The 9859-nt window shown below is 42.3% G+C and overlaps 2 protein-coding genes across 2 annotated transcripts in view; one reads left to right on the forward strand and one right to left on the reverse strand.

The window, feature by feature from the left end:
- Positions 1 to 419: 419 nt before the first annotated feature.
- On the reverse strand, positions 420 to 6098 carry tmem242 (transmembrane protein 242). The gene is made up of 4 exons (XM_006793433.3): positions 5985 to 6098; positions 4227 to 4327; positions 1956 to 2093; positions 420 to 1399 (listed from the first exon to the last, which is right to left on the reverse strand). Exons 1-4 carry the CDS (start codon positions 6058 to 6060, stop codon positions 1292 to 1294), a joined length of 423 nt encoding a protein of 140 aa, XP_006793496.1. The 5' UTR covers positions 6061 to 6098; the 3' UTR covers positions 420 to 1291.
- Positions 6099 to 6478: 380 nt separating this feature from the next.
- The window catches only part of zdhhc14 (zDHHC palmitoyltransferase 14), a 21215-nt gene continuing 17834 nt past the window's right edge, over positions 6479 to 9859 (forward strand). The window contains exon 1 of the mRNA XM_006793434.3: positions 6479 to 7294. Coding sequence (XP_006793497.1) covers positions 7023 to 7294 — 272 coding nt within the window. The 5' untranslated portion in view covers positions 6479 to 7022. The remainder of the gene's footprint in view (positions 7295 to 9859) is intronic.

Raw genomic sequence — 9859 nt, forward strand, 5'->3', positions numbered from 1 at the left:
TCCCGACTCTCTATGAATTTATAATCACAACTCTGAACATTCGAGTTTCTGTATTTAAGGACAAAAAAACTCATCTTCATGATGTTTCATTTGAGAGACTGTATGTACAGGAGGTACGGGGGTCAGTTGGGGCAGGGCAGGCAGAACTGTACTTATATCATGTTGCTGACATCAAAACAGTTATAAGAAATGTAAAGAGAGAGGAAAAAAAGAAAATCTCTACATCCAGAACGTCTCCTGTTTGATTTGACAGATGCTGTTTCTTCAGTATGAGATCTTTATATGTTCCACGACATGTTAAAGAATAAATGTACATGAACTCTGGTTGAGCACTGTGAGCGCAGCTCTGAGCTTGTTTACTTTGGCCTTAATTTGGTGCTGACTTTCATGTAGGACCTAAAAGAACCACACTACACCAGTACTTCTGATAGATTTTAGTTTGTTGAACAAGGAGCCACAAAAGTTAGCTGTGGAGTTCCTCTTGGCTCTGTGCTGGGACCTCTACTTTTATTAGAAACACAGATATCCATGGCTACACAGACGTTATAAATTCATACAGCAGCTGAGAATGCAGCATGCACAAACTGTATACTGGAGTACCAGCATGACGAAGAAACAGATAACTTGGATGTGATGAAGCTGCTGCTGTCAGATACATGCTGTGTATGCTAACTAACCTTAAGCGTGCTGATTGACGCTGTCAACATCCTGAGTACTTTGAATAGAAATTAGTAGAGGCATCAGAGCGATACATAAAGAAAAAGGTGCAAAGAGCACATTTCATTAGTGATTTCTGTTGTAAAAGAATAACTGACTGCAGCTGCTCAATATTAACTGCATTTACCTTTTTCCTTAAATATTTCAACTCCACTGAACATTTTCTCAACCTCTTATTCCTGATTTTGATCCTTTCACACAGTATTTTCAGAAATGTTCTACCTTCTTTACATTCATCTCACAGCTTTGAACACTGCCAGCAGCAGAAAACACAAAGAAAGCAGCAACTCAGAATGAAATTATAGAATCACATTCAGAGAAAAATATCATTTCCATGGTCTTTACTGTAACTGCTTCCATCGCCTTCTATGGGGAAAACTAATCAGAACTCAGTCTGTTCGTCTTACAGCTGATCCATTTTCGACAAGCTGGAACCAAATTAGAACCAAACTGGGATCAAAGTGGTTCGTAGGTTCATTCGGCTCCTCGACTGCTTCCAGAAAAAACAAAAAGCTGCCAAGTGTCTGAGAAACGCCGGCGTACACGTTCGATTTCAACCAACTGATGATTTGAGTCACTTCGACTTGAAGACTGCATCCCAGTCCAGAGGTTCAGATCCAGCTATGTCGCTCTTTGGGATGGACGGGAAGAAGGACTGCATCTTCTGTCTGAACTCTGGGAGCTGAAAAATTAGACCAACAAAAAAGAAAAAATAGATAAAGACAAGAATGAGAACTTTTCACATTCTTTCAGTAAATTGAATATTTAATAACATAAAAATGTGTAATTATTTTATTTTTCTAAATAATTTAATTTTACAACTTGATTTTTCTTTATTAAGAAAGTTTTAATTAGTTTCGTTTTACGAAGTCTAACTTTCTCATCTATATCAACTACTCTCTTTCCTTATACACTTTCTTCCTGGAATGAAATGACTTAAGACTTTTTTTTTAACTTTAACAACTAAAATTCATTCTCAGAATTTTAGTTCAACACTTTCTTCTGAAAATGTTTCAAACATTATGTCCAAATTGTAATTTTATTGGTAGGATTGTAAAAATTATTCATAAATAAATTGCCTTTATTTCACAAAATTTATTTTTCTTCCTCTCGGAGACTATAATCCTTAAAGAAAGGTTCAGGTAAAGAGGTGATAAAATCCTGACTGAATAAAGGTCATTATTTATGAAATAAACATAAACATCAGCACTGAGCCCGCTCAGTTTGCAGGTACATACGCTGTGAACGCCGAGGACTTTCCACACGCTGAAGCCGAGCAGGCCTACTCCACACCAGGCGAACAGCGAGCCCCACCCCAGAGCTCTGAGGGCCAGAGATGCGCCGCTCTCCGGGACTGCCGCCGTCGCTGTGACGCCCTGCACAGGAAACAAGCAGGGAAAAAATCTGACATCAGGTTTTACAGCTGCATTTGGTCTTACGGGAATTCTCCAAAAGTTGATTCTGTTCATCTGGACGTAGCGTTTTCAGTGGGAGAAACGTTTCCCCGTTTCTTACGGGAATTATTTCTCCCAGAAGCTGTGAAATTACTTTTACAGCCAAAAACGTGAGGGAATTCAACAAATAGCTGAAACGGACATTAAAGTGTCAGCTGCACGTCCGGTTGGTGGAGCAGAGTGAGGTTATCCTCTCTGTCACGCGATGGAGGAATCTGAACTGTGCTGAATCAAACTGGAACAATTCCAACAAACATGCCTTCCAGCAGCTCACAGATAAATATCACAGAATCACAGAAATGTTTTTGCAGCATGTCCTGGACTACGTCAGCTCTTGGTTTGTGCCGTCCCTCCACATCACTTCCTGCTGCATCCTGAAGCCCGGTTCGATCACATGTGGTCCGAGCGTGGCAATCTCTCTCGTTTTAACCCATCAGCTCCCGGTGCTCCCTCTCGCCGAGCTAATCCGCTTCACACCTCATGATGATTGCTTGGACGGCTCCAGCTCTAAAAGAAAAACATCTCTGTAGCTCCTCGAGGCTAACTGGCCTAGCAGTAGGGGTGGCAGCACGATCTCCTCGTTAAGCTTCTCTGGGGCCAAGAATGCAATGTAAAGCAAAAAAAAACTATAGTAGATCTGTAAAACCTGTCTTTATAGAAAAATAAGTAACTTTCACCCTCAGAGTGAGCACAAAAAAATCCAAGAGCTGCTGCTGAAGGTCGCCACTCAGACAAACCTGAACCCCTGAAAGGGTTCTCGAAAACTAACTTCAGCTCTTCACTCGGGTGTTTTGGTGACTCATGGCTAACAGGTGCTTGAAGTTCTGAGTGACATCAGGTTAACTCCTTCAGTGTGAAAATGACCCATACAATCGCCATGAACTGCAATAGTGTTACGCCATTATCTCGTTTTAATGGATGCTCCAGTGCTCGGGTTCTCCAATTCTTCAACAGTTTGGTGCTGGTGGCCATTATTTCCTCAGAAGGAAATCTGAGGAAAAAATAAAAGCTCATCTGTGCAAGATGTTCTCTACACACCTCCATCACCTCCCTGAATGATTTACAACCTCCAAGTTTGAGGACAGGAAGCACAGCTGACGTCTTTCCTTTTCAGCTGAAACAGAGTAAAAGCTGCACTTTAATGACCTCAACCCTCTAATCAGATTTTACATTTCCTAACTGAAGCTCAGCCTAAGGCTTCGATTCAGAGACGACCACAAAGACGAGTCTGTGACTGAAATAGATCCGTCTGTGCTTTCACGTCAAGTTTATCTCACATGTGCGTCAGCATTAATCGGATCCCGCCAGTCGCCAATAACTCAAACAGCTGTGGCCGCCACGCGCCAGGACTTCACGGAAAGTCTATTTTCAGGTCGAGACGTCATCGCAGATGTGCGGACAGCCATCGATTGTCTTCAGGAGGCTGAGGCCGTAAACAAGCTGCTGTTAGCATAGTTAGCTTCTCATGAAAGCACCGCTGAAACCTCTGAATGGGTGGAAAAAGGACCGGAAGTAGTGTGTGCCATCCATCAGATCCTCAGTCCAGCTACATTTTCAAGTTAAAATATCCACAATTTTTAAGTTTCCAAAGACTGATGATAAGCCTCAGCTCAATAAAAGTATAAATACTGCCGGCGCTGCCTCCAAGTAGACACACCTACGGCATCAATTTCAAAATCCTGCGTCATCGTATTGCATTCACAACATTTTAGGAAAACCTGACGTCTGACCTTGAGGTCGAGGTCACTGAGATTTGAAATTTAGTAGGTAACAATTTGAAGCATCTACGTCGCCTCGTTTTTCACAAACTTTGGTGTCCACGCCGCCCACCCGCCGGGTGACAACGTTACTCCGTCTACCTTTTAACAAGTGAAAAATATGGAGATTCTCTGTGAGGTTGTGCAGTTAGAACGTTTTCCTGCTGTTTCAGAGGATTTATAGATGTTTATTAGTGATGACAATCTACAAATGTGTGCTTCATGAATGAGTTTCTGACTGAGTTATGATTCTGAGAGAGAAACAAACACCTGCACTGTGAGCTCAGGTTAAGTTTACCTTGTTGAACCACTCCGGGCTTTTCTTCTTGGCGAGCGCCAATGTGGAGCCGAATCCTGCGATCATCCCTGCGGACGCCACCGTAGTCAGAAATGCTGCACCTGCACACAGGAAGTGATCTCACTCAGGTGAGAAATTGCCACAAGTTCACAACCACTCCATTAAAGCAGACACAGGCGATGCTTCTACATCTAGCTTCTCAAATGTAAACAGCAAAAAACCTTTAGGAGAAAGAGTTAGAGTGGCTAACAGGTGCCACTCTGAAGTTTCACCTTATAGTCTGAATCTTTTTGCACAGCTGCTGATGTACAGATTATTACATCGTAATAAAATGGGAATGGTTGGTGATATTAAAGTCCTGTTTGTGGCACATTAGTATATGTGAGGGGGCAAACTCCTCAAGATGGGTGGTGACCATTTAGAAGTCGGCCATCTTGGATACAATTTTTGTTTTTTCAATAGGAAGAGGGCCATGTGACACATCAAACTTATTGGTAATGTCACAAGAAAAACAATGATGTTATTACGGTGTATCCATATAAATGGCCCACCCTGTATTTCTGAAATCACAAGAACCTTAAATCGAACAGAGTTTGAATGGAGTCTGGTGGAAACACAGAGGCTTAATGTGTAGACCTGAGATGTGAGATCCTGAGATCTGAGATGACCGAGGTTCCATTTCAGTGTCAGTGTTCTGAACTGTAAAAAGGAGCTTTGGCAGGTTTACTTAAATAAATGATATTTAGGGGCGATCGTGGCTCAAGAGTTGGGAGTTCGCCTTGTAATCGAAAGGTTGCCAGTTCGAGCCCCGGCTCGGACAGTGTCGGTCGTTGTGTCCTTGGGCAAGACACTTCACCTACCGCCTACTGGTGTTGGCCAGAAGGGCCGATAGCGCAATATGGCAGCCTCGCTTCTGTCAGTCTGCCCCAGGGCAGCTGTGGCTACAACTGTAGCTTGCCTCCACCAGTGTGTGAATGTGAGAGTGAATGGGTGGATGACTGGACGTGTAAAGCGCTTTGGGGTCCCTAGGCGGGACTAGTAAAAGCGCTATACAAATACAGGCCATTTACCATTTAAAATAACTGTTTGTTCCAAAGAAAATTAATTAAACAGCCTGAGTAAAATAACATTATAACATTTCTCAAATGCTCCTTTATAAAGACAACCCTTAAAATGCAATAGTTCTGAACTGAGTCTGGCGTCGTCTAGAAAAAGATATTATTTGCAGGAACACACGAGTCTCTCTCCTCGATACTGACGTTCCTGAAAACTGATGTTTTTTGAATGGGGTCTGGTGGCTTGCTGTGAATTCAAAACAACAACAACAAAAATCCCTATCACATTTGTTCTGTGCAGAACTCTCAAAGCAAGTTCTTTATTTCTATAATTTTTAATTACAAGTACTAAAACACAAAAACTCGTGATACCCGAAGTTACTTTTCGATTAGACATTAAAATAATTTGACTTGAATTTGAGAACAAGTGTCTGACCTGCTGAAAGGGACTGAAGACGAAAATAATTTAGTAACTAAATCAGAAATAACCAGTCAACTCGACTTTTTTGTTTAGCGGAACTGAGCAGAAAACATCTAAGCTTCAGGAAAAAATGCTTTATCTTGTGTTTTTATGCGGCGGAATCCTGTCTGGCGCAGCAGCTCGACATTGTCGTGACCTCGAACAGAAAAACAAACAACAGAAACCTACGAACAGCTCCTGCCAGCGTGGACAGCAGTCCGGTCAGGTGACCCCCTCAGGTACCTTTTAACACCTGCAGTTTGGCCTCTTCATCTCGTTCTGCTCCCGCGGTCACAACCAGGTCTTCCTCAACTGTCATGTTGCTTCGGTCCGTTTCCGTAAAACGTCCGAGCAGAAACAAAGCAGCTAGGAACACAAGTGTGTTTATGTTAAAGGAGAACACAGAATAAACTTAAATGTACAAATAGTACAACAGCTTTATTTTATGATTTTTTAGTTTGTTTGGTTTTTTTCACAGAGCAAAGAGCCACAGAGACGGAATCCCGAACCAAAGATCGTCTATTTTTAAAAAAAGATTCTATGTCGGGCTCATACAGGAAGTCTCACTCCCAAACATTTTAAAGGACACAAAAAGGAATCTGTAGTCCGGATATGATTCTGATCCAGCGACCACAAATTAAGCGACCACTTTCAGTTACTTTCAGAAATCGCGAACCCGGAAATACGAATGATACTCATAGAAACTCACCAGTCAGCGTTTAAGTAACATGAAAGACAAAGCCCAGAGAGTACAGTAGAACAATGATTAATTATTATTAATTATTGAGGGCTTGCTAAATCCTCTCAGAGTGGATCACCACCTCAGTGGAGGATCTGTGCAGCTCTGCGGAGGATCGGGATGCTCTCCATGTCCTCCTCCTGCTGCTGCTGCTCCTCTTCCTCCTCCTCCTCGCAGACTCAGACCATCCAACACCCTGGATCCTCTCCCGTCCTCAGACCCGGACCCACGTCCTTAACCCGGGATTTAATCCTGGACTGCAGCCTGTGAGGGGCACATCAGGGTGCGAGGCGGGGGAGCTGGGGGAGCTTCTTGGACGTGGATTCAGCGCGCGTGCGTCTGACCACGAGTTCGTGTTTGTTTATAAAATAACGCGAAACAAAAAGCGTGTTTCTCCTTTTAAGATGACGGATCCGTTGTCTTTTTTCCGACTCCTTATTAAAAGATTCACGCGGAGACCCTGAACGCGGCACCGGCAGCGCGCGTACACCTCCGGTTTATGTTTCAGTCTTTAGTACCTGCGCGCTCACCTGTGTGGACGCATGTCTCAGATCCAGCACGCGGCTCTGGACCAGCAGGGCCGGTACAACCAGATCTGCACCCGTGGCGGCAGCTGCCCGCCCCCCGCAGACGGTTCCGAGCCGGCCCACTGCCCCGGCCACAAGAGCCGGAGTCCCCGCAGGAAGTGGCAGGTGTTCCCAGGCAGGAACAGGTTCTACTGCGACGGCAGGATCATGATGGCCCGGCAGACTGGGGTCTTCTACTTGACCCTGGTCCTCATCCTGCTCACCTGCGGCCTCTTCTTTACCTTTGAGTGAGTAACAGCAGCTTATAGTCTAACGTGTAAAGGTTTGAAGGTGACCTTTGACCCCAGCTGATGGCCCCTGTGAGGTCACAAAAATAAAAAGGCCTTAAAATCAAACTTCAAATATCCGGTTAAGAGTTTCAGGGAGGATTATTTTTATGTTCCTGAATTACTAAAAAGAACTAAAATAAACAGATCAGAGTCATCAATCTGGATTAAATTCACATTTTCTGAGTTAATTTCACCACTTCCTAATAATTTTAATAATTTAATGTTCTGTTTTTGATAATTTCACCAAAGTAGTTTGGAAAGATTAAAGTCTAATGTATCGTTGTGGGAGGAATGTTCTTTTATTTTGAAGCCATCATTCTGGTGCTTTTATTTTGGAGTTTTTGTCCAGCTTGGTGAAGAAGAGCAGCAGTTTTGTCTCTGAGCTCAGGTGTGTTTACCTAGATCAGGCTGAAGTCATCTTCAGTTTCTTCCTCATGTTAGAACTCGTGAAAGCTAAAAGGAGACACCGAATCCTCCTGACTGTTAATCTGAAAACGCTGAAAAGGGCTTTTGAGTCTTTCACTCTTTGACTTTTTGGGGCTTTGAGTCTTTGATGCTTTGGGTCTCTGCCCTGTGTGTTTGATTTTGTTGGGTTTTGTGTAAAAACAGTGAACAGTTTCGGGTTCAGCTCTAAATCTGAATAATTTATTTTTTAGTAGAAAATGGGAGTCAAACTAAATGATGCGGTGCTGTAATAAATCCTCCTTCAGGTTAGTTCCTTGGTTCATGCAGAGGTAATTATCCCGGGTTTTACCTCTGACCAGATTTAATAACAGTGTGAATAAAAAAGAAAAGAAAGTAGCCCTCAGGGACGTCTGGAGGGTTAATTTTATTTTATTTTTCTTCCTCCCACATTCCTCTTGGTGACTTCCCTTCAACAGCATCCCCGTGCTTCCCGTTTCCACGGCAACTGTCTCCTGCAGCTCATGTCACTACGGTAACAGCAGGAGATGGAATGGGGGTGGGGGGTTGTAAACCTGAGACGTCTCTGACGCCTCCACCAAAGACTCAAAGTACCAGCGTAGAAAGAAAAAGCTTGTTTGAGGCCCTGGTGAGAGTAACATGAATTTAAAAACATATAAACCTAAAGAATTCTGCAAACCAGATTCAAGGCTGATAGGCCGTATAGATACGCATGCACTGATACGTTACTATATAAAGTACACCGAGACTAAATTTCCTAAATGATCTGAAATGTAAAAAGTAAAGAAAAAAACAAACTAAAATATGTTTAAGCTCATTTCCAGCTCAATATATTTATTTTTGGGGCTCTTCTAGACTAGATTCTCTTTATAATCCTTTATTTTAAACATGAACCCTTTAGCCCCCAATCTGCAACCCAATGAGTAAAATATATGTAATAAATCATTCATGTCACTTTTGTTCACTGTGTTTGGTTCAGTACTGAAGTACATATACTAGTGTTAAAAATACTGCAGTAAAAGTTGAAGTACTGATTCAACTTCTTTACTCGAGTAAAAGTAAAAAGTACTGGCTCTGAAATGTACTTAGAGTAAGAAAAAAAAGCAGCTCTTTGGAAGGCGTTTCTATTTTTGGAAAAAGCTAACAGAGCTTTGTGTTATTATAATGTACTAATAAAATAGTATCAGTAGATGGGAATACAAACTTTACTTTAACATGTAATGCTAATTACACTCAGCTTAAATCTGCAGAAAAGAAAAGTAAAATAGAGATATTTTTGTTTTCTAGTGCCTCCATTGTAGAGGGGGACTTTACCTCTAAACAGGAAATGTGTACATTCATGGGTTAAAGTGGATTCAGCAGGTGTGTGTGTGTGTGTGTGTGTGTGTGTGTGTGTGTGTGTGTGTGTGTGTGTGTTTGTAGTGTACAGGTTGTGATCAGCTGACCTGCTTCTCTTTGTGGATGTACACACCAGAATTCAAACAGATGTGAGCAGATGTTTCCTGAGTTGTCCTGGCTGATTTCATCCTCTACTCTGACAGTACACTGTTTGTACTGTCTTTATATTAGACACTATACAATCATCATCAACTGAAATTCATATGAATCTCTGCTACACTTGATGTAAGCTAACTGTGACCATGAAACCACAGCCACTGTGCACCAGTCACACACTGTTCTTTACTGTAAATCCTTCACAGTGCAGCAAACTAACCTGTTTATCCTGCACTAACATGCAGAGGATTTTCGTGCAGCCTTTAAATAACACAGCTAGTCTGCCTCAGTTTGTTTAGCAGCAGGTTTCACAATATGAAAAAACAATGTCACATGTACAGATTTAAAAACACGAGGACTTACATGTGTGCTGTTAATGAGCAGTCCTTCCCTTTAAATCTAAGCACTCTTCTTCATCTCCTGTCCTGTCTTTCTTATCTTTCTCCATCTCTGAGTGAAGTTAGCTCTCTTTCTTTTCTCTCCCTGTAAAATACAGCAGCTGGATCTTTACCTAGCAACACACTGTGTCCTATTACCTGACACCTAAAAAAAGTTTCTCCCTTTATGCTCACTCCTCTTCTGCAGCACTAGCTAGATGCTGAAGTA

The sequence above is a fragment of the Neolamprologus brichardi genome, chromosome 15, assembly GCF_056152115.1.
Source record: "Neolamprologus brichardi isolate AB-2024 chromosome 15, ASM5615211v1, whole genome shotgun sequence".
Classification (NCBI taxonomy): Eukaryota; Metazoa; Chordata; class Actinopteri; order Cichliformes; family Cichlidae; genus Neolamprologus; species Neolamprologus brichardi.